The following is a 24,900-nucleotide window of genomic DNA, read 5'->3' as shown; positions in this document are numbered from 1 at the left end:
GGGATATCTATCAGCAGTTTCTGGCAGGAAAAGTTCAATATTTTATGTATAATATTAGATACAAATACCCTGCATTGCATTTGGGGGGTTTTTCAGTGATTTTTCAGTTCTAGTACATTTCAGGGAAAAAAAATTGAGTACTTGTGCATATTAAGAACTAATTCTGGCAGTCAAGTAAATACTGTGCTGCTTTTTTCAATACAAAGCATTTCATTTATGACATGTGAAACACTGTTACAGAATATAACCATCATGTTTTAAATTATATAAGCATTTAATAAAAGAAAACAAATCTAGAGGTTGCTAAACACAAACGAAAGTTTCTCTAAATACTTCTTTCCAACAAACTGTTCCACTGAAGTTGAGTGAGTTTGAGTGCACACAGAAGTGAGAAATAAAACTAGGGTTTTGCACAATTTGTCCTACAAAGCCTGAAAGCAAAAAATAAAAAAGTCTGTATTAAGATAAGCTGATGACCTAGGACATACCATCTCAAAACTCTCTTTTTTTTCCAAACACAATTTTCATAGTATTTGTAGTTTTAAAAAATACAAAACTAAAAACAGCCCTGACCCTCCCTTGAACACAAACTCCACAAATGCTTTTTTATTCTTTGAGCATTATATCAACTAAAAATTACAGCTGCACAGAGAAACAAACAAGCAAAAACGAATCTGAGCATGCAGGGATGTGACTGCATCTAGAACCTGTATGTGTATGTACATACTGCTGCTTTTATTGGAACTAACTTTTCATCCACATAAAGAAAAAGACTTAACTGACAGTAAGAGCTCATTAGCTGCTATGACCAATAATAATTACCTTTAGACAGCTCTGTAAAAAAAGTTCAGTCTTGAAACTCAAGGAATTTCAATCCACTCTCCATTTTTACCACGTATAAAAACAAGACACATTCCTGCCTTAACAATGAAAATATTACACAAGCATACTTCAAAAGGCACTAAGGTCTAACAAAAATATTGAGCATTTCCTTTTAAACTAATAAAGTATCTGTAAAACAGTTTGCATATAATATATAATTATTTCCCAAATTAAGGTGTGGCAACTTTCTCTTAAACATAAAAGCTATAATTTACTTCTGCTAAATATAAAACTAAGTCTCAGGATACATATACAAAGATCATATATTTATGTAGAATACATTTTGTGTTATCCTAGACTATTATATCTTTGCTAAAAAATTTCAGTATTTAGAAAAAAATTAAAATTTAAATATACTGTAAGGTCATTCAAGTTATTTTAAACACAAAAAATCTACAAACAATGACATTTACACAAACAGTTGGGAAGTTGTAACTCAAAGATCACATCTTTTAATCAGACCTGGTCAAAGTACAGCCACAAAAGAACTCTACTGGCTACAAGAAACATCTGCATGTTTTTAAGACTGAACTATGCAGACTCCCATTGCCCCAGGGCAGCGCTGCACAAGTCTATTGAAAACAACCCAATTGCTGAATCAACACCTTAGATTTTCCCAGAAAACCTCCCAACAAACGTTTTGTGCATTACGAGAGACTAAAAAAAACAAAAGGGGATGTTACAAAAATTTCAGCATGACAATTTTTTTCCTGAAATTATTTTTCCATTGCATTTGGCAAGCAGAGGACTAATTCTATTCCTTGTCTACTCTTACAGCAAGAACTGCAAACCACAACTCAATATAAAATACAATAAGCTCCTGCAATAATTATGTTCCTCTTGGAACAAAGATTAAAATAAAGTTAACTGTGCTGATTCATACTTTCCATAAATTACTAAAAAGGTGAGAGATTCAGACATTTTGCTTCTTGATAATAAGCCTAATATCTGTATCATGTGCAAAAGTGCAACTGTGTTTTAGAACTGAGGCCCAACCGAACACAATTTTGTTGTTACGGAACCCACTAACATGGAAACAGTGGTTCACGGCGTCTTAAAATCACGCTTTACATATTTAAACCTGTTGTACAACTGCAAGTTAGTAAAAAAAATACAAACCCCAGAAATAAACAGAAAACAACAAAGCTCGTACATAAATTGGCTTGCAATTCAAAGCACAACAGTAAGCTTCAAATCATGCCACGAGCGTAACAGGCGGAGGGGCGGGATGATTTATTCCAAGCCCTTGGTCGCCGGCGCTCCTCGCCCGGGCGGCTCAGCTGCTGGCGGTGTGCGCGTGCATGCGCTTCGCTACATCGTACACGTAGGCGATGTCTGGGCGCTTCTCCGGATCCGGGTTGATGCACATATTAACTAACTGTCGCAGCTACCGGGGGAGAGAACACGACAGCAGCGTTGGCCTTCTTACAAGCAGGATTGGTGCATTATCAAATTCAAATTAATACAACCGGCAAAAATTAGGCAAAGGGCGGTTCTGCACAAGCGCACGGCAGCCCTCCCTCCGCTAACACGCCGCACGCAGCCTCGTGCGAGCACCTACGCAACACGCTCCCCTGGCTTCTACATCCTGCACTGCTGTCCAGAGAAACTGATGAACCAATTTAAGTTCTAATCCTTTCAACGTACGACTTAAGACGTGCATTTAGTCCAGTCCCTCAGTTTATAGAAAATTCCCTGCGCTTCTGGAGGGCTGTGCCTGCAAAGCCCAGAAGACCGGAAGGAGCACAGAGCGAAGGCAAACGAGGGCTGCTCTGTTCATTCCATCCCCATGCAGCCAACAATAAATGGCATTTCTGCCTGACAGGGCCCAACAGACAGGCAGTGGTGCTCCATCTAAACACACAGCTAACCCCCAGAACCTCCTGCTGCCAGGAGCTACCAATATACACATTCATTCAGCCACTGATCAAATTAAAACCACTGAGTGCTACCTGCTGTACCGCCCTTGAGGAAATATCTGAACTTAAAACTGGAAGCTGGGAAAATATTTTGGGCAAGTACCACATTATGCTGGCCCTATTACTACACTTGTCCACTGGTGAAGACAGGATACTGAAATAAATAAGCTATGGCCTACATTCCAATATGTATTCCTCAGGATTACATTGTAAAGTGTTCTTTATGTAAAGGAAGCACATAATTAACAAATATTCACAACAGCCTCTATCTGGGAATAAACAAATCACTATGACCAAAAAATCCCAGGTTTCCAGAAACACCATAACCCACTGGGTGTTTTTAATGGCCACATTCAGCATAAGCAACCCAAAAGAGCTTCCACAGCGCCTGCACACTTATCACTGCCTTCACAAACTGTCAGGACATTTGCAGGCTTTTCTCCCTCCACTGATATGCCTAAGAATTTATGACATTAGAATTTAATATATTGTATGGACAACCTTCTGATAGGGCATGTATTTTAAACTGTGTGCATCTCCTAAGCAATTTTCAATGTGGAACACACCTCCCTCATACTGACTTACTGAAATGTTCACAATGCTTTGCAAAAACACCCAACTCTGAAAATCTTCCTTTATACTTTTAAGTAGTTTTGCCAAATCCACCTAGACCTCCTTATAGGACTGAGGACAGGTAGGGAGGGAGGGGGAGGACACTCCAACAAATACATTGTGATCCAGTCTTCATGACAATATATCACATTTGGTTTGGTCTCCCAGCCACTACAACTAGGTAGGATTATTGAAAAAAATCTGCAATTAATGCAACTAACACAGAGCGACCTCATCACCCTCATTATTCAAAAGTAACATAGGCTGCCTCTTTAAACATGCCATCAGAGAGCTTCTTTTCTGCTTTTTAGAAAAGGAACAAGAAGGTTTTTAAATTATAATTATATTTCTATCACTTTTCCAAAGATTAATTTAAATGCATAGGAATAGGTTCCTGAAATTAAGGAAGAAGCACTGCATCCTACTATACAAAGCTTTATCCATTAGCTCCTGCAGATAAATTGTACATAATGTACATAATGTTTTATATTCAACAGTATAAAAAGGATGCCATTAGCCATCCCATTCTTTAGCAAGAAGAGCTCAATATTTAAAAGTGAGATAATTCTGAAAATAATGGTCAGATTACTGGATTGAAAAGAAATATATAAAATCAAAATAATCTGTAATAGACTTGCTATTTGAATTTTAGATACATTAAGTATATTCTGACTAATGGAGTTATAAGAGCCATCATATTGCTTCTGGCAGTCAATAAATAAAATACAATGCCAGTGGCAATAAAAACTATTAGCCTGCAATAACTCCCAAACATTTGAAGAACAGAATGCTGGAAATCATTAGCTACTGTAAGAAATAATAATTGCCAGCATGTAATACAAACATGCAAGCCAAACAATCTCCTGAAGAAGTAGCAGGTGGGACACAGGGTAAGCAGGAGGCAGAGTATAAGCAGAGATGAGGAGTTTGCCATGCAACACCTCAGACAGCCTGCAGAGAAAACAGGAAAGACTGAAGAACACCCAACACCATCAAGCCTGAAATTAGAGTCAATAAGCAAACATTTCGTGAGGAAAATACGGGTGTAATTTATCTGCAAAATACATCTAATCCTGAATATACACACTTCTCTTTCTCTGTGAAGACTTTCACCTGTTCAACAGAACTGCATACAGTGAATAGTCTTCATAAAGGATCTTGAAGGGTTGAAACCCACAAAGCCAGCATCAGAGAGGGAAGAGTGTTCTCTCTCCTGTTTTTACTAGCTGTTCATTAATACTTTACTGTTTACAGAACAGCAGAAATAGATCTTCAAGAAATTTACCTGTCGAGGACTTCAGAAGCCTTGACACAGACCTCTTTAAATGGCAGTCACTGCAATTACTGCAGGATCTCTTCCCTTGGCAGGTCCAGAGTCTCACTGGTAGGGCAGGAACGCTGAGCTGAGCATGCCTGGGACACTGCACAACAATAGTGCAGATTCCTGAGAAATTTCAAAATCCTTGAGCTCTTTTGAGCCTTGTAGCTGAACAACAAACCCTTGGAAGAAGGTGAATTAATTCTGCTATACAGGATGGAAAGTTACATGGGAACAGAGTCTTTCAGGACTGAAACTGGGACCACACTAGATGCTAATACCTGGTTACAGCACTGATCTTTTACACCTACAGGAATATCCATTTCAAGAAACCTGAAATCCATCTGTCAGCCCCTCTAGTACTAATAAAATTTCCAGTGTATCAGAAAAGCTCACCAGTGTCATGGGAAGAGGCACTGGGAGTCTAAAATCAGACTATCATTAGAGATGGAAGTAATTTTTTACTACCTGGCACAGACTGGCCAAGAGGCAGAGCAGACTGAGCCAAAGGGACCTCCTGTTGCATCCCCAAGCTGGAAACTTCTTTGTCTGCTTATTGTTCTTAACCTCCTCGGTGCACTTAGCACAGTGACTGTCTTTAGCCTGGAGCTTAGCCTGACACTGGAGCAGTGGGACACACTTTCTTTAACTTTAGCAGGTTTTTCAGCTATGAAATAAATAATTATCACTCAAGTCAGAAGGAGGGGGGAAAGACAGAAATATGACAGGCAAGTACTTTGCACTGTTAGCCAGCTGAAACAGAAATATTTTCATAGAGGGAAGTTTGGATAAAAAAACTGCACACACAACCATTCTTACTCTGAATAAAACCTTCTTGAAGCATTTTCTGAGTGCTTTTCTCAAGACCTGCTGGCAGCTAACACTACCACTGTGGATCTGCTGGCTCCTTCTGCTTTCACATCTGGGTAGGAGGTGGGCAATGGACTTTAGAAGAAATGCACCTCAATCAAAGGGAAGATTTTAAAACTTCATCATGAAAGCAATATGATACTAATAATAGCTGACAAGATTTTAAGAGTATTGATTGGAGGTGGCAAGGGAGCCCCAGCTTTGAATTCCCTAAAGCAGAACAGCTTTCAGTAAATGCTGAGTACTGACTCTGAATACCAGATGTTTTAAAGGGATATTAAAAAATTGAGATATCTAAAGATGTATCACACATTAGAAAATCTTGGCTTGTGTCTACCGCTGAAGCAATAGTTTGTGAAAATGCATCTCAGACTATTAGGATTTCTAATCAAAGGTTTTTAAAAACATTACCCATCTGTCCATCTAAAGGTGCATCTTTCTGTCACACTGTTCTCTGATGACACAGATGTGACACAATTACTAACATGTTACTTTACAGAGGTTTCAAAACTCAGCAAAAATGTCACACCTTAAAACTCTCTAAAATTTACTTACAAGAAGTTTCTTGGAAAAGCACTAGTCATATATTTCATAATGAAAGTATTTATACTCCTATATTAGAGGATGCAGAGATCAACACTCAGTGAAGTTTTTATTTCAGAAAATTATTTTTCATAAAAAAATTAAGTGGGTTTTACTGTTCAGTGATCCCTGATCTTTACTGCTCCCAATGTATCCTTCCGACCTGGCTAAAGGTTTGACATCTATATTTCCAGCAGAGGTGAAACATTTAGGACAGTAGTCTAATATGACAGATAATACTTGTTTCTCTTTTTACAGTTCATGCCAGCACAATATTTTTCATACAAGCTAGAAATGGTTTATTTTGGTGCAATAAGTAATAAATGCATGTTTTCCACATACCTCAGTGAAGACAAACAGAAGAACATAAAAAATATTCCCACTGCAGTTTCTATAACTGATGGCTTCTTTTGAGAAATTGTTTTCTTACCTATCTTAATACCTGTAATAGCTCTGATTCTCTCATTATCTTTAAGAATAACTTACATGCATTTTGCAGATTACTGGCTTATCCAAGGTGCAGAAATACATGTCTGCTTTGAAATTAATAGAAAGTAACACATCGTGCTTTGCATGTGTTCGCAAGACAAAAACCTATACAGATATAAGGAAAAGCTGGAATCTCTCTCCCCACCCAAACTCTAAGACCTATCTGGGCCAGACTTTGATATTTGCCCCTTGGCTGGGAATCCACATCTCCAACTTCACACTTAGCTGCAGTGAAGTAGCCTTGCAGGCAGGCCAACTTCAACGAACCACTAGTGGTATCATCATTAAAATCCTGCTGAAGGTCACCATGGAAACCGCCTGCTGAGGTTTCGCTGCTGCATTCGGCATCTCCTAATCAGCTACCATGTGAAATGCAAATTCAGACAGTCTGAAAATTAGTCAAGAAGAATAGAGGATGAGGATGCAGATATGTGAAATATTCATGTGCTTCATGGAAAAAGGAAGACAGCATGAATGACACAACAAAGAACGGCCCCTGACATTCTCGCTATCATTTTGCATTATTGTTCACACCCTACTGTATTTCTAGGCCTCCAGTTCTGAAGTTGGTTATATGAACTGCCATATTTAGACTCTACAGCAAAAAATAATTAAAAATGGCCAAGGTAAAATGACTAATTGGCAAACCCACAAAGAGCTCGAGTGTATAAATTACACAATAGATCATCATTCCATCCTTTTTAACGTCACCAAGTTATCTTTTTTTAAGTCCAGTTTGTTTCATAAAAGGGAAAAAATTGTCACTATAAATACAAAACAAAACATTGAGCAGTAATCTTTTATTAATAGTCCAATCACTGTCTGTGAATGCAAGAAAATTTAAGGTTCAGAATTACAACCCCTACTCTATAAATGAAATTGTATAATGCTGTATGTTTATTAAAAGTATTTCAGTGCTTGTGTTTATTTGTGCTTTCAAAGTAATCTTTAATTCATGTAGTCTGAATTCAATTAGAATTGGTTACTAATACCTGTTCTTTGGTTTACAGCTTCTATCAGTTTGCCCTGTTCTTTTCAAAGTGGGTAAGTATTTCACAACTGGCATCTCAGAACATTAACAAGCAAGCGTTTATATTTTTCCATTCTGTTACACTAATAAAAATATTTATTTTGTTTTGTTTCTTTTCCTGTTAGAGCTTATGAAAGCAAGTACTAACCCTTAAATGCATTAATGACAGTAAGAACTGCTAGTTCTCAGCTTAAAACAAACACTGTTGAGATTTGCAGTATATTGTTCAAATTAAATTATGTTATGTCTGCCTGTATTTCTCTGAAATTTACTCTTAGTCTTGTCAAGAACCACTCTTTGCCAAAGAACTGCCGTTCAACTGTACTGAACGGCACATCCCAATTTTGCAATGAAGACAAATAGGACCTGAACAATTCGTTTTAACTACTGAGTTACATTATATCTGTTTTAATGCAGGCCCCCAGAGGAACAGGGCCAGTGTACTAATTTACTGTGCAACATAAACATGAGTAGTTATGCTTTTAGAAAAACACCCTATAGATGCAAGACTCTATCCCATCCCGGCATGTGGAACATATCATTGTGCATTCTGGGAAAGCATTTTGTCATACTTGCAAGGAAGCCCAATGAAATTAAGAATCTAACAGTGTGATGTTTCCATCATTAATACCCTCAAATATAAATCATGAGAGACTTGTTTTGACAGGAACATTTGAGTGAGTTCAACAAGCAAACACTTATAGGCATAATCCGCAAATAACATAAAATCACACAAGTTCATTTACTTTCCTGGAAGCGTGCCAGCTTATATAAACTGGGGATCCAGCCCATGAAAAGGAAAATTACTTACTTCCTCTGAATAGTGATCTGAAGGGAGAGGTGGGTAGTCACACTGTTCTATCTTCTTGCACAGAGAGTACAAGTTCATTTTATCACCATAAAAGGGACTCTGCAGTGCAGCCATCTGTTTAAAGAAAATGCACAGTTTTCTTCTGCGTTTTTAAGTAAAGCTATTTTGTCATAAAACCTGTAATAGTAACAAATCAAAAGCGATTCTTAATGACTCTCAATACTCTGCTTAGAGGGAGCCTTGCAGTGATGATAACAGAAGTTCCAAAACTATTCCTGTAACCCCTGTATGTACTGTCCTATGTCATACAACCATAGCTGGCACAATCCTTACAGTGCACAATCCTTGCACACCATTAGGGTGTTATTAATAGACTGTGAGGGGAAAATCAGTATTTTATGATATTGCTGAGAGTTGGGAGGGTCATTGCACCATAAGGGCGCCAAAATCATACAAACCTGTACTTTTCCTCAGAAGACCTTTCATAAGAAAACATGTAACTTCCAGGAAAACATCATCTAGCCTAAAGCAATGCATTGTGCAGGTAACACTAGATAATGGTAGCAGATTTCTTAACCTTCCACAGCCATGACATTAGACTTCAATGTAATTGGGGGTTTGAAAGCAAGAAAAAGTTCCATCTATCCAAATCTCAGACCCAAAAATTTTGTAATTGAGGATGTTATTCAAAAATACTTAAAAAAAAAAATATCCCCAAGCTTCCATCAGAAGCAAAGAACTAGCACCTACAGCAATAATTTACAATTACAATACAAAACCACGAAAATCTGTTGCAGAGCACTTATAAACTCGTTCAGCTTAAAACCAGCAGTAATAAACCTACCCTTTATTTCCAGACAACGCCACAACTTGACATTTGAGATGGAAACAAATGCTATGGCTAGCTGGATTAGAAATTTTAAAATTCATTTAAAATCTCTCCATTCTGTTCAGAGCCTAAGGAATCTTTTAACTGCAGCAGCACAAATGCTGCTCTGAGTGCAGAGCTGCCCCAAAGTCAGTCACCCTTTTCTACATGTGCTAATAAGTTTGATTTTGGAAGGACAATGTGTACATTCCCCAGACAGGCAGAGTGTGTGTGAAACACGCTAGTCCATGCTGTGCTACTCAGTGAGCTTCAGCAGGGACAGGACAAGCTGAAAATGGCTCTCATCTGTCTTGTGGTCTTCCAGATAGCAGTTTAACTCTTTCATGCCTAAGCATTAATATCACCACGGGAAATGTATGAAAAGAATTACCAAAATTCCCTTCCATTTATTTTATCTCTCATTAATTCGCTCTCAAATAGTTCAGTACTTTTCATGTTACCTTCAAGAAAGAATAAAAAAAATTTAAAGCCCCCAAAACAAGAATCATGCTGCAGTTCCATCCTATATTCCTCCCAATCTGCATTACTAAAATCATGTTGATTTTTGTATTTACATGACATTGTCTCTTACCTTAAAAAGAATGTTAAAAATGCAAGCTGAAGACCAAAAAGGAAAGGAAAAAAAAAATCAACTGCAGGGTCTGTACGCATGCAGAAATTCTAAATAAATGCACAGATAATCATTTTCATACTCTAGGTGTTCATTAAAAAGTACTTTTGTTTGAATGCTGCCGAGTGTTAAAAAAAATTCTGAATGTCCCCTAAGGAGTTAAAACAGGAATACTATATTTTCATGCATCTCCTGCTTTGACAGATGAAAAATGTCAACTGTCCTGTTTTTATTTTCAAGCTTTTGCACTATTCATCTGGTTCATTAGTGCATCTCGCTGCTGCCCCTGACAGCTGCTCGCCCTCTCCTCCCAGCAGCTGAATTTTTCAGGCTAATTTGATCCTCCACACTGAGACGATCGCTAGAATGATTGACTTGCTCCCTGACCTCCAGGGTCTGACTTTGCTGATTAGTATTCTGGGGGTGTCTGAGGGACGAAAGCCCACTGTCTGTCTTCAGGGCTGGTGGCAACTCGCTCTCTCTCTTTTTTTTTTCTTTTTTTTTTTTTTTTGAACTGTAAGCCACCAACCTACAACCCTGTAAGGATGCAATTGCTACGATGAACAATAAAAGGAAATGTGTAAGACCTACTTTTCCATGTAAAGGTCCATGTAGCAAAAGCACAGCATCTTGATTTTAATTAGTAAAGTCTACTTTGTTGCATATCAATTAAAACTCTACTGGTAGTGTTTCTAAGGTTTCAGAAATACCTGGAGCTCTAAAACATTCAGACTTTAAAACATACTTCTGCAAAACCTTATTGGCCACACAGTTAGCATTGAATAATAGATCGTTATACATGCTAGAAATAATAATTGTTAAAAACAAGTTAGTTTAAACCTAAATTAAAACATAACTGAAGAGTTCAGCAGCAATTAAGCATTTCCTGAGATGTGATAAACTTGCCACAGATTTTCTCCAGTTAAGCTGGAGACAATCCAGAGTACATATGAAAACACATCACCATGAAATCAACATAATTGAACATGCTAAAATGCAGGCGATTGGCAAATCACAGAAAGACACTCAGCACAAAACTGCAGACTAAAAAACACCCTCCATTAGTCCACACGTGTCTTGAAGAACTTTAAGTAACCATTCCGCAGTAATTAAGAAAAAATATTAAGTGAGAAGAATGCTGAGCATGTATTTTGAATTTCCTATACCTGAAATTTCAAAATTACAGATAAATGCTCAAGATAATCAAAACAAAACAAGAAAACCCATCACAAATATCTGGTACGTTGCAGAATCAACTAAATGCACTTCTAAAAGAAATTAAAAGCTACAGTTGAAGACAATGCCCAATGCTGGAGCTATATATCAACAACAAGGGTCCTAAGAATTATTTTTTCTTGCAATAAGGAAAACAAATACTACCCCATATCAGCTTAAATAGCATCCTGGTAAAATCTCTAAAAGAAATCAAAGGAGAATGGCATTTCAAGATGCTGAGTTAATCAACAGAACTGAGTTATTTAAGTATTTTGGGATTACCTACCACACCAAAGAAAAATGTAATATTCACATAGGTATTTAATATACTCTACCAGCATTAAAGCAGCAAGCTTCAAAAAATATCTTTGGAAAAGCACTACTAATTTATATCCAGCAATTTAATTTCATATAGCATAAAAGAGAAATGAACCTTAAACTGTGGTGATTTTATATAATAGTAATTCAAAGGTTTTATTTGTTTGTTTCCAGATTTAAAAAAATCCTCAAGCAAACCAATGAGGGGCAAAGAAATCAAAATACTGAAAAATGCTCATCTACCTTTATGCTACATTAGGGCTTGCACAAGTGTGTAAAGCAGAGCACTGAAATTCAAGGCAGCTGCCATGGTCAGTACTGAGGAATCCCAATACAGGATTAGGTTTTAGTTCAGGATTCAAACTTCTGAATACTTGCTATCAGCTGGACTTACTTCCTTGAATGATCCCCAAGATTTAAAGCAATTTAAATTTCAAGCTATACACACATCTGTAAACTGTAGATTTGCAAAACAGCTATCTGTCCTTTTAATATTCAAAGCAACATGTCAGTGAGAGAAAGCAAACAAATATTACTGGAGATGATTCACCTAGCAGTAAACATCCAACCTCAACAGGCTGCCAATGCCTTCTACAAAATCCTAAAATAAACAAGGAGGTGCTGATATTGCTGAGTATATGTTAAATGAGTTCTGCCGACCCACTGAGGCAGGTGGCTTGTAGGTAAACAAAAAGTGACTTGAGCATATTGGTTTCTACCTGGAACATGACTGGGGAGACTTCACTGCCATTGCTGATGGAAACTTTTTTTTTTCCCAGCATTGTTCAACACAACTGTTTGTTCTTCTAATCAAGAAATTACATGCAAAGGACTTGGAAGACAAATTTGTTTTAGAAGCCTACCTGTTCTTCACACCTTCACTTGCCTCCATTTCAATGGGCCCTGTACCTTTATTTTCTCAAAACATAGTATTATTTAAAATTACGTGTCACCTACCAATCTCAACTGTACCAACAGAGAGAGCACACAACTGCAGTTTAACCATCACAGGAGAAGAACATAAAAATTTCATGTGTGTGCAGCAGAAGTTATTAAACTGAGAAGTCATCCAAGCTAGTAGCACTAAGTACAGTAAACATTTTTCATAATTTTAATTAGGTTTATTTATAAAAATAAGAAATTTGTATTAAAATAACTATATTGCAGTTTTTAAAAGCACTACTTTCATATTCAAATCAGTCCTACTACTTCTCAATGCATTTATTAACAAAATCATAAAACCAGCATAGGCCATGAAACCTAGAACAATTTTATATGTACTTGCTATTATTCATTTATTAATCCTTCAGTCATGTCCCATCTTCAAGAAATTGCTGTAAAATCTTTGTAGCAAGCCCAGTTAAAGGCAATTTCAAGTAAAACATAAATAAAAGTATTTCACATACTGAAGTTATGTAAGGGGAGGGGGGCAGGGGAAGGGGAAAGTTCAAGAGTGTTATTAAGTTCACTGTATATATCACTATTACCTCATACAGCAGACAGCCTAGAGACCAGATGTCAGACTTGAAGTTGTAACCATTTTCATGTATTCTCTCTGGAGACATATAATAAGGTGTACCAACTGCAAAAAACCACAAGTATTTTTGAATGAAAATTTCTGTTGTTATGCGGTAGTAAAATTACAGTAGAAGAATATTTTTCATCTTTCTCATTTTTCTACACTTAAAACTTCAACTCCTACTTAGGACACTTCAGTTTGACAGAAATACATTAATTAGGTATCTATTTCATCCAGTGCAGCTTTTTTTTCACTGCTCATGCCTCATTACAAGAGCTATGCAGTTGTAGAATACTTCTAAATTTTGCTTTTAAAGAACCTCTAAATAATTTGTTTCTCCTGAACAGAACCAAGGGAAGGTACTACACACACACATCCCTACTCGTTTTCCAAAATGTTAACACTGTGCTTAGAAGTAACAGCTAGAAATTCTCCTCCACAGACTGAATTTTGTTTTTCATTTCATAAGTTCGGTTCTTCCTTTGAGCATATATAAATCTGAAAAAGCTGGTTTTGAAACTAAAAAAACTCAGCTATTTTGAATAGCTGTAATTAAAACTGAGCCTGAGATTCAGGACCTTCAGAGATAAGGGCAGGAAAAGCAGTCAGCCCAGCAGAAGCTGATGTTCCCATGGGTGACTCAGCCATCAGCTGTAGGAATAAATTCCACTTCTCAGCTCCCAAACCTGCGCCTGTCCCAGCTTAATCCTGACTCAGACTTGTGGGCTCTGGAAATGCCTGCTCTTGAAAAGCAACATTTATTGGGACAGTCCCAGAGTAAATTTATATTGGATACTCTGAAACATGTCTCCCCTTGATTTTAATCAAACCCTGCCCATCTGCATCACAAGTTACTTGGAAGAGAAAAATACTGAGAGACCTTTTAGATGTATAAAAAGTGTCATTACAAAGAAGTAGCTGAGTGATGGCTTCACGTATGACAGCGCAATGACAAGTTATGGAAAATAATGGTAGTAGCAATTTTAGTGCATTGTTTCTGAACTTTCACCCTGTATCCCCCCAAAATGACTAACAGCAAATAAAAAGCACAGATTTTTATTTCAATTTTGTTTGAATATTTTCTTAAGCACTGAAGCCTGATGATGAAAACCAGCTGACTTCTGTGAATTCAAGCTGATTTTATTTTGAAACCAAACATCTTGCAACACCATCAGTGATTAAAATCAGCAATTTCTCATGTTTGTACTTTGTGGTATGAACCTCACATGTTATTGTAACACAAGGATCTGGTTTCACTTCTGCTCTTCTGAATAGATGAGGCTAATTCAGAAATGATCTCTGTATGAATACTGGAAACAGAGATACAATGAATATGTAAGTACTTCCACATATGAATAATCAGGTTCAATAGCTTTAAGTAATCAAACAGTTAATTTTACTCTAATATTTTCCAAAAGTTAAGGGTTTTGTCAACGTGCCCTACCTTTAAAAATGCTGCATGTCAAGCTATGTTATACATTCTTTGGGAGTAGAGAGGACTTTCCTACTTGAAGGGCCCAGCTCAAGATAGGGAAACCCAGAACTTTGCTACAGGTATCCTAGAATTTCACCTGATCTGTTCCTTGGCAAACAATAACCCATATAAACTGCTTCTGTAGCAGACAGGCAAAGACAGAGGTCCCCATGTGGTATCCTTCAATGGATCTGGTCCCTAAACATTCTGGGAAGACTTCCAGCTCTGGGAAAGCAGAGAGTGCCACAGCCCCTGTCCCTCAGCACAGCTCTGAACTGAGGCTGTGAATGCTAACAGCCCAAAAGGAGAAAGGCTGGGGAAAGGCAACTCAAGGGAGTACTGTGGGAGAGACATTTACTGTCATAGGATGCCACAACACAGAATGGTCTTTTCTCTGTGAAACAATAGGAAAGCAGATGGGTAGACCACAATGCCAAAATAACTACCAAAATAAGCAGGAGCAACTCTGTTTTCTAATCAACATCAGTACTTTAATGTGTACTTAATGACAGATACTTGAAGATTAGAACTGCAACTGAACACCTGGAATGACATGGGTTTCGTATTTTTATTACCTTACTGTTTTATTTCCCTCTTGAATTTATTTTAACACCCCAAGGACTTGTGAGCTTGAACACCTCTGAAAAATTTCAGCTGCATTTGGTATGCATCAATTAAAGCAATGGTTTAGCATATTCTGATGCTTTGATGGCAGAATTCATCTAACAACAGAAATGAGTTTAATAGTAATGTGGTTATTCACCAGCTACAGCAGCAGTGCCTCTGCTGCTCTGAGGTATCACACAAGTGGCTAGCAGTGAGTAATGTGCCAGAAAGAGGCTTCACAGAATCCACAGGGGGGCCCTGAAAACACAGAGGTTTGAAGGTTCATAGTCTACCAAAAGCAAAGGTAATTTTAACCAGTAGCTCTGGGAAGCCTGCTGATACATTAGGGGTCTGATATGACCGTGAAAGATTGATGATAGTGAAAAGCAAGAACAAATGTTACTATTTTACAGCGTTTAGCCTAGTGTAACACCTTCACTGCAATACAACCTGAAGCCCCCAATGACCAACTAGTGAAAGGAATTGAAATTAGTTACCTTACTCATAGAATCACACAAACAACCTGAAGATTCAGATATCATTACTACTTGTAAACTGTTTTTAACACATGACACTAAAGATTCATTATTCTGACATTCAGGAACTACCGAAAGCATTGCAATGATCCTTTTAACACAGTGAGCACTCTCAGGACATAGCTGTGCTGCTGGTAAGCAACTACCAGTGTGATTAAATGTTATATTTCCTTCTGGGATCTTTTTTTTCTGTTAAGTGAAATACAGCATCCCAGTAGTATAGAGATAAGGAACCTCCTGACTGCCTTTACTCATCTGAAGACACCGAAGTGGGATAATACAAGACAAGGAGCTAAATCATTGAAACAACTACATTTTTAAGAACAAAATCAGTAACTTCAGCATTCTGCATTTGCAGACTTGTGATAACCTGCAAGTCTGAACAGTAAACTTGAAAATTGTCTGGGTCAAATACAGTGTCTCCCCAGAATCTGCTGCTGCTCTGGAGCTCCCTCCCTTTAAAGACGCCGTAGATCCAGAAAGTGGTGATTAAGGAAGATTCTGTTACCGGCAAAGGGAACGGACATAATGAAAATGGTGGTTAACACAGAGCAGGGAGCTGATTTGAAGGATCAGAGGCAAAGAATCTATTACAAAAAAAGGGAGTTATATCAACAGTCCATCTTACTACCTGGTTAAACATGTAACTCACAATGCATCTGAGTCAAGTTAAACAAGTGCATCAAGGAGTGGAACGCAATACACTAAATTGCTCTAAAATAGTTCGTAGTTCTAAAATAGTTACTAGCTCTAAAACCTATCAAGCACTTTTAATCTGGGAGAAAACTGCCTGGTAAATGCTAAATCTACTTATACAAAACAATGCAGTGGTTCATTCAGGACAGGTTTAACAGACCGCAGTTTTAAAAATGGCCACATAATCATGACTGACATTTCATGCATTGGCATATATAAGTATGAGAATGCAGGAAGGGGATGAAAGAGGCCAAATTTCAGTAAACAAAAAACATAGTTTGTGTGAGTCAGTGTTCATAAGATTACAGCAACTTTGTAATACAGAGTTCAACACAGCATGCTTAACAAGATGAATGTGGTTGTTGAAGGCAGACAAACCACATCACAAACAAGCAGCTTGGAGATCCTTTCCAACCCTACTGATTCTATAATGTTCAGGGTTTTGTACTTAATATAAGAGACGGCTAAGTCAAGGGCTCATCTTCAAGGACAGGACCCAAAATACTGCACTTATCCAAAGTAACTCTGCAACCTAGCCCACAATGTGCAAACAGTCCTTCTACAGAAGTCAATCTATAAGTATCTTGAGTTATTTTGTAACAACACAATTTCTTTTCAGCAAACTACTGTAAGAGATCTCATGTTTCTGTACATAAAATTCAAGAGCTATTTTAACACAGCTTCTTTGATGACTGCAATGACTCAGCTGCAGATTTCCCTGTCAGCCTTACTGTACACTTAGGGTGCAGGTTCTGAGAATGGTTGGGTATCTAAGTGGAGTTTATTCCCTTCACAGAACAGTGAACCACCAAAACCATCACCTCAGCACGCTCCCTACTGTGTTAGAAACCCATACATGAGAGTATTTGCACACATTTTCACAAGGTATTTTATTCTCTACAACCTGTGTGAGTTTACAGTCAAACCCCTCACATAACGTAGTCTGTGCTGGGGACAGCAGTATCAGAGAAATGACAGAAGTTGTCAAAACACAGAAGACCAGAATTCCATACAGATGATTCTCCGCATTTGAGCATTTTAAGAAGACTGCAGATCTGCTCCTTTGCCCTGCAATAAAGGATCCCCATGCTGGTGCAGTTCCTGCCTGGACAGCACACTGTGCAGCCTTACAGCACAGCCACAGTAGAGAAATCAAGTAATTCTTTTTGTAACTGAAATAGGAAAAGACTTATCTTTACATCCCCTGAATGGCTAGCAAAGAAAAGAATGCATATATCCATGAGCTGGCCTAACAACATCCATTTCACCAATAAGGCCTGGCATTCAACCATTAAAACAAACATTAAACAAGCAAGAAAACCCTAACACAGTTCTAGGGAAGGGAGTAAGAAGTCTTTGTTGGATCATATTTCCCTTTTTAATATAAGGTCTTCTGGAAAAAAGAAATTTTGTCAAGTTTGTATCAAATCAACAATACCAAAATGCCTCCATTTCCTCTGCCCTTTTGTAAGAAACGTTTTCCATTTCCAAAAAGATATAGCCATGACAATAGAAAATTCTTGAAAAAGCTGTATAGAAAGAGTTAAGAACATGAAAAAACACCTGTCCAGTACAGTTTTTTCATTTGTTTCAAATGGACCATCAGTAAAGATTCTAATTAAATCAGTATTATTCATAATTAGCAGTTAGAAGCTGTAGCTAATTAAAATTTTAGTACATTTCTTTATCTCTGAAAGCCTGAATCTAGTTTGCTACTGAAATTTTTATAAAGCCTGTAAACAAGTATAAATTGCTACACATATGTTTGTAATTTACTAGGTTACATGCAGCAAAGGTTTATGGAATCATAAAAAGACACAACTTTGAAAGAAATTTCAAGAAAACCAGCATCAGAAACTGCAGAAGAAATCAATTGAAGAAGCGGTCTCTGCTAGTGACATGACAAATCAGAAAGTCACTGTCTCCTCTGTAGCCTAAAGTTAACAGCTGACACAAGCCTTTTTTCTGGGCTGAATTCTGACATTAGGTCATAATTAAGAGGGAAATGGGAAAAGGGTAGATGGGGAAAAAAAGAAAATAAAAAATAACTCCTTTATACCAAGACCAACAGAAGAAACAAAGCTGCCATCCTCCTCTCCTTCCCCCACTCTCTGGATGACTCTTGGATCTGTAAAAGATGAGCTTTAAAGGGCTCAGGGGTTTTACACTGTTTTTAACTCTGGCACAGTCTTCAGCTTTTTAAAATTTCCAGCTCAGCCCTCACAACTATTCCCCTGCCAGGAGCCAAAATAATCCAGGGTTGAGGCAGTCTGCTCCTCTTTAACTTCCTGACTTGTGCCTCAGAATGCAAGTCTACTCTCCCACCCTCACTGCTGACCTCTGCCTTATCCACGAGCTCCTACTCCTGGGATTAGGATTTACAGCTCCCTCTTCACTCCCTCCTTCCATGTGCCAGCAGCAGCAGAGCCCACCCACAAGAACCCAACCCAACCTCTCCACAGTGCTGCCAGAGATGGCCACTGGCTCACAAGGGCAGCATGAACTCTGGGTGACACCCTGTGCCCTGTGACAGCAGCACACCTTCAGTGCCACACCTGACTGACCTCCAGTGGGGCACCCGAGCACGTTTCCAGCCTGGGCTCTCCACTCCTCCCCAGTCTCCTGCTAATGCAGGACTGCACTCTTGTGTCCGGGCTTCCTTTGAACACTTCCGCAGTTACTCATGGGTTTTCCACTCTGCCAGTCTGCCCCAAACATGATCAAAACTGGAAGGCACAAAGCAGTGACCAAAGGCTTTTCGGAGGACAGGAAAGTAAAGATGGTGTCAAAAATTTCCTGTTCAAAATATTGTATTTTTGGCCATTAACACATGTATCACTCACACCTCATGTGGTACAAACGTGAAACATGCAATCAATGAACAGGCTTGAGTTCAGCAATTGAACACACACACTTCAGTGAAGAAAAATGTTTTCTTATCTAAAAAACTAACAGTAATATGAACACTAATTCCTACATTTCTCTCTACAGCTGATGTTACTCTATTTACAAGGCTTTTCTCTTCTACAGAGATCCTCTTAGATTCTGTAATTCATCCATTGTGTGAGTCAGCCTGACCAGTATTCCAGGTCAGGCAACCATCACTGAAGAACAATTACATCCCAAACCTAAACCTTGGGAGGCATTTGTTTAGTTGTGGTGATCCCAGAAAAAAAGGTTCTGAAGAGTTATGAGATTGCCTATGTTAATACCTCATACATATTCCTATAAACCCCATTTCCCAATTAACCACCACTCCCAGTTCCTAGAATGTTCTCCCTTCCTTGTATCCCCACTGGCCCTCAGCTGATGCAGTGTTCCACCCAGCCTACCCCATCGGACCCTGCCTTCCCTTACCCACCTCTGCACCACCTTCCCCTATACCCATCAGACCCTAACCTCAGCTCCACCCCCCCCAGCCCCATATTTATACCCCGGACCTCCCTTCATCCTTGTCTTCGACCACTAGCTCTTAAAGAGACCTTGTCCCCTTGTTTAATGTATTTGGATTCTTGGGCCTGGGCCCACATTTACTTTCATTATTATTACTATTAAAGTGTTTTATGTTACTAAGTTGTGCTTGTCATACCACTCTTCTGGGGGTTTTTTTGCCGCTCTTGTACTGATATCTGTGAACCCTAAAAAACATTGTCGGGGACCACCCTCAACCCTGAAAATCCACTACCTACTTTAAAATTTAAAATATATGCCAAACATTTAATTTTTCTTCTTTAAAGGCTTCTGAATCATTCACATGCTACTCAAAAGATGCAAATTGCATACTTTTTTTTTAATAGAGAGAATACGCTACTAGTTTTGTGTGCTAGCAAAGAAAAAACTGAGCATTTCAGGAGACTTACAAAAACAAGAACAGAAAAAAGCTACCTGAGAATTGGTTTTGTTAATTCTGCTCTCCCCTCAACTACCTATGCTTATATTGAGAAATGCCACCTTAAAAAAAGGAAGTTCTTCTGAGAGCCCTTTGAAACCATGTAACCAAGAAGTCATTAATGCTACTCATGTAGGTACACAGAATTACAATATTCCTTCCAACACTGACTAAAGCTCAAGTCAATTTTTAAAAAAATGCATCCAAATGATCACCTTAATTTTTCCAAGCATTTCCAAGTAACACTATTGTCTTAAAGACTTGTTCAGAGCCAGAAATGTACATTAAATTATGCAAACAAAGGAGGGAAAATAATCAAAGAATGCTGAAAGTAATGCCTCAGTGGTACAGCATTTCTGTATTTGTCCATGGTGCTGACCATTTTTTTATTAAGAATACCTTTAGGACCATATTTTTATTATTTCTTAAAAACAGCTTTAGCTGGTCCTAACCCTTTTCTTCCTCCTGAGTGGGCACAGTATTTTCACCACGTAAAAGACTCTACCTGTCCAACACCTGTACCTCAGAGAAAGCTTACCTAAAGAATGTGCAGCTGTGGTTTTGGAGCTGAAAAATCGACCAAGCCCAAGATCTCCCAGCTTTACTACTCCAGTAGCTGTAATGAACACATTTGCTGGCTTTATGTCTGAAAGAAAAATAAATTTAAAAATTTAAAAGTCACAGTGAGGTTGCAAGAAAAGCTACTCTTCTATCAACAATAGACCCAAAGAGGATTTCATTTACAGATAATACTGGTAAAATTTGACAGTTCTATTCAGAAAGAATGGGTCCAGAACACAGAATTTCAAATCCACTATTTCAATATTACAAGCATCACTCAAACAAAGAAAACCAAGAGCCATGGAATGTATTTTTAAACAAAAAAAACAAGCAAACAAACAAAAAAACCCTACACCCCCAAAGTCCAGAAGCCATACAGGGGAGTTTATTACTGCTTTATATAAGTCACATACAAGGACTTACATTGGAACTAGAGAACCTCTTTTGTTATATCTTAAGTAACAGCCTAAAAATGTTTTCAAGAACTCTAAAGCACTGTTCATCACTTTTGCTGATCAAATTACCCACAGTGGCATAACATTATTTATTTGAAATAGGTAACTGATTCTCTGTAAGAGTAGGCATTAAAAAAAAAAAAGAAGCAAGTTTACTCAGGAGAATGGTTACTTGAAGTCATCAACAGAATTGGGCTGATCAAGTAGAAACAAAGAAAAATAATGATGTATACCCCAGACAGTTATTTTTCACAAGTAATATCCAGTTTAAGTTTTAATCCAATCCCTTAGAGACAAACAGCAGAGACTCTTATTCTGTGATTTCTAACAAGATACCTACCTTGTTAGTCTTCTAAATAAACTGACTTGTTGTTTGTTTGGCAAGGGAGTTCAGCTCTTACTCTGAGGAAGAACAATCCACCCTGGCCCTAAACTTACAGAAATAGCTTCACTTTGATATGAGGAGTTTACAGTTTGCATAAGATACAGGCACAGTAAAAGGAATAGTTAATAACCCTTCAAACACCAGCTTTATCAGGTTTCCAGTAAAAAAAAGTCACAAAACCTTACAAGCTTTAGAGGAAGACAGAAGCAATTATGCTCTACTGCTATCTGACCCAGTTTTTGGGAGTATGGATAACCCCTTGTGTAATAATCCAACATGGATACAGTTCAATTTAAAAATATCTTTAAGTGTCACTGCTTTTGGCATGTAACCATAGAATCATTAGATTTACCATAGGTTTGCCAGAAGCTTTGACCTTAGTATTTCAGTTTAAGGAACTTAAATCCTTTTGTTTTGAGCTAAAACATACAGAAATTAACTAGTTTAATTATAAAAATATTAAATGAAGGTACTTGTACCCTATGGAAAGAATCTGTATTTTATGTTCTTCTCTTTGTATCATTTGCACTTGCAGTCATCTGTACAAATGCACAAAGGGGAAAAAAAAGGAGAAAGGGGAAGGCATTTGCAGGGGCAGGGGTATCTACACTTATTTGCTAAGAGTGCAAAATTTCCAGCTGCAAATGACAGAGCTCAGCAGACATGATGGACTACTTTTCTATCAGGCAGTGAGCTGCATTCTAGCACAGGGAGCCACTAACCTAAAACAGGTAATGTCACCTGATCCCAAAAAAGTGACAGCCCACACACAGCTCACAATCCCATAACCAGAGGGATTTCAAAAGGGAAAAAAAATAGCAGATCTGAAAAAATGCTACACTGTGATCTGTTTTCTCTGACTCAAGAGTTGTGAGGTAAAATGAAGACTACATCCAGAGGAGACAGCAGCACCAAGGTTTAAAATGGGCCAAGGAAATTTAGTTCCTGACAGGGATAGTTGGCATCTACAAGGGCTGTTGGGACACAAGAGATTGGAAATCATGGAAAGGATCAGAGAAATGGAGGAAATGCTCACACCTCCACCTAATCCAATAGAGAAGGGATTAGAAGGGCCAGTATATCACAAGCAAGCAGGGCAGGAGCAGATACTCTTAAGACAACCAGGTGCAAGAGGTGTAAAGAATGGACTGACAGAACTGTGCAAGGCAAGTACAACACTTGGGCAAGACAACGGGCAAATACAGAAGAGTAAATACAGGACAGAAGGGAAGAGCCAGAAAAATGAAGCAGCTATGGCAGAGTATCCATCACCTACAGAACTATCACTTATTTTGAAAAATTTCCTATCAAACAAATGCCTACCACAACAAATGTACAACCACAAACTTCTCTCAGTTTTCTATTACTTATAAAATCTTACAGAAACATACAGTGCTTCAGCTGTCAAAATTTATTCCAGCCAGCTTAATTCTCACATAGTCAAAGGTTTAGTAAAGATAAATCATCTTTGATCCTGTATTACCTCGATGCATAACACGACGAGAATGCATATGTTCCAAGGCACTGCAAAGCTGAACAAAGTACTTCCAAACTGTTCTTTCGGGAATCAACCTCTTCTGTTTCTTAAAATGCTTAAAAAAAAAACATGGATAGTGAATATTAAAAATTAAAACTTGCATCAAATGACTGAAAAAAAAAGAAAATACAGAAAATCCTTAATTAAAAAATAAAAAAATACAAGAGGCTCACAACCTAATGAGAAAGGTTTAACAAAATTTCTTGACACAAAACCTTCCCGTTAAATATTAATACATGTATCATCATTGCATGTGTGTAAGTCAGTCTACACACAGAGCCACAAATAACATTAATGGAATAAAATTCCTTCCCCAAAAAAAAGATTTATACAGTATTTAGTACTCCTCAGTGTTAGGTTAATTTGGTCAAAATAATCTAGTATCAAGTAGCCACAGAACAAATAAAGGTCAGATATAAAGTTGTGTGCCACAGAACATCCCAAACTAAATATACTTCCTTATACCAAAATTGATTTACATAGCCTCATTTTCTAAAAAGAAGGAAAAAAAAAAAGATTAGGAGCATCACACAGTCACAGAGATCATGTAAGAAGAATTGGCCACATCAGTTTTCAAAACTTCCACAATACATGAAAGGGAACTAAAGGAACTGTGATTTCTGAAAATTCCACAGTAATGTAACTCCTTCGCAAATATTTTTCTATCCCGTATAAAAACACATTCCTGATCACTGGTAACATTTCACTGGCCTGTTCAAGCTCACACAAAGCCATTACACTCTGCTATATATATAATCTTCAAATCTTGTATTCGAGAACCGAGTAACAGTCCACCAAAAATACCTGCTGAAAACCTGGAATTCAGCCCATGTTAAAATGTAAAAGTTTAATCATTATAAATTCCGCAGCTAAAGGGAAAAAGATTGAAAAATTGTTGCTTGTTTAGCCTCTGTTTCCAAAGAAATCATATTGTGTCAGGTTTTGAAGTTACACACAAGGAGAAAATACATAAACAGTATTACGACTACAAAAATTTTAGATGGAAAGCACAGTACTTGATGTATTTTAATTGTGTGTACAGACAGACTTCATACTCATGCATGCCTTAAGAAAGTTCACATAACAAACATTTATTCATTTGCAAAAATAAGTGTATTTTCATACTATGTTAAAACATGCCACTGAGAAGTTGACAGCTGCATCTGCACATTAGACACACACAGGAATAAGAGATGCTTTTAAACTACCTATAGCAAAATATATCAGTCCTACAAAGGATCTTAACATTCCACCAAATGTTTAGTTATAGGGATTATTTCAAAATGCGTTTTCATTTAAATGAGGCAAAGCATATAAATTACGTCTTTAAATATAATTTTCTTCCTGTCTTGGACTGAATCCAAACAAACCCCGTGTATCTGTTCTCCCCATAGCTGGATTTGCATATCAGAGGATTGTTTGATGTCAACAGGAAGATGGAGACCAGGTTTCTTTTCATTTAAAAACAAATACACAATACATCTAAGTATGTGTACATGAAAGCATAGTTCCTTGATTTAAAATGCATTCTGAAATTAACATAATTATAACTAGGTACTTTATTTAAACATTGGGAATTATTTTTTTTTAAACTCGAACACAAGTACAAACAGTGATGAAATACCATTCACAAAATGCCTGAAATGGGAAGATTTTCGATTCCACATTCCCATTCTGATTTACCCAAAGTACATAAG

General features: G+C 37.6%; 1 protein-coding gene across 1 annotated transcript in view; it reads right to left on the bottom strand.

The window, feature by feature from the left end:
• Positions 1-2,158: 2,158 nt before the first annotated feature.
• Positions 2,159-24,900, bottom strand: part of NEK7 (NIMA related kinase 7) — a 51,378-nt gene continuing 28,636 nt past the window's right edge. Inside the window, exons 5-9 of the mRNA XM_062497277.1 lie at positions 23,150-23,258; positions 20,804-20,911; positions 13,033-13,127; positions 8,514-8,627; positions 2,159-2,269 (exon numbers count right to left, since the gene is read on the bottom strand). Of these exons, the coding sequence (XP_062353261.1) occupies positions 2,159-2,269; positions 8,514-8,627; positions 13,033-13,127; positions 20,804-20,911; positions 23,150-23,258 (537 nt within the window). The remainder of the gene's footprint in view (positions 2,270-8,513; positions 8,628-13,032; positions 13,128-20,803; positions 20,912-23,149; positions 23,259-24,900) is intronic.

Source organism: Cinclus cinclus, chromosome 8 (genome assembly GCF_963662255.1).
Source record: "Cinclus cinclus chromosome 8, bCinCin1.1, whole genome shotgun sequence".
Taxonomy (NCBI): Eukaryota; Metazoa; Chordata; class Aves; order Passeriformes; family Cinclidae; genus Cinclus; species Cinclus cinclus.
Note: the sequence above shows the minus strand (reverse complement) of the source record. Positions and strands in the feature narration are given on the sequence as shown.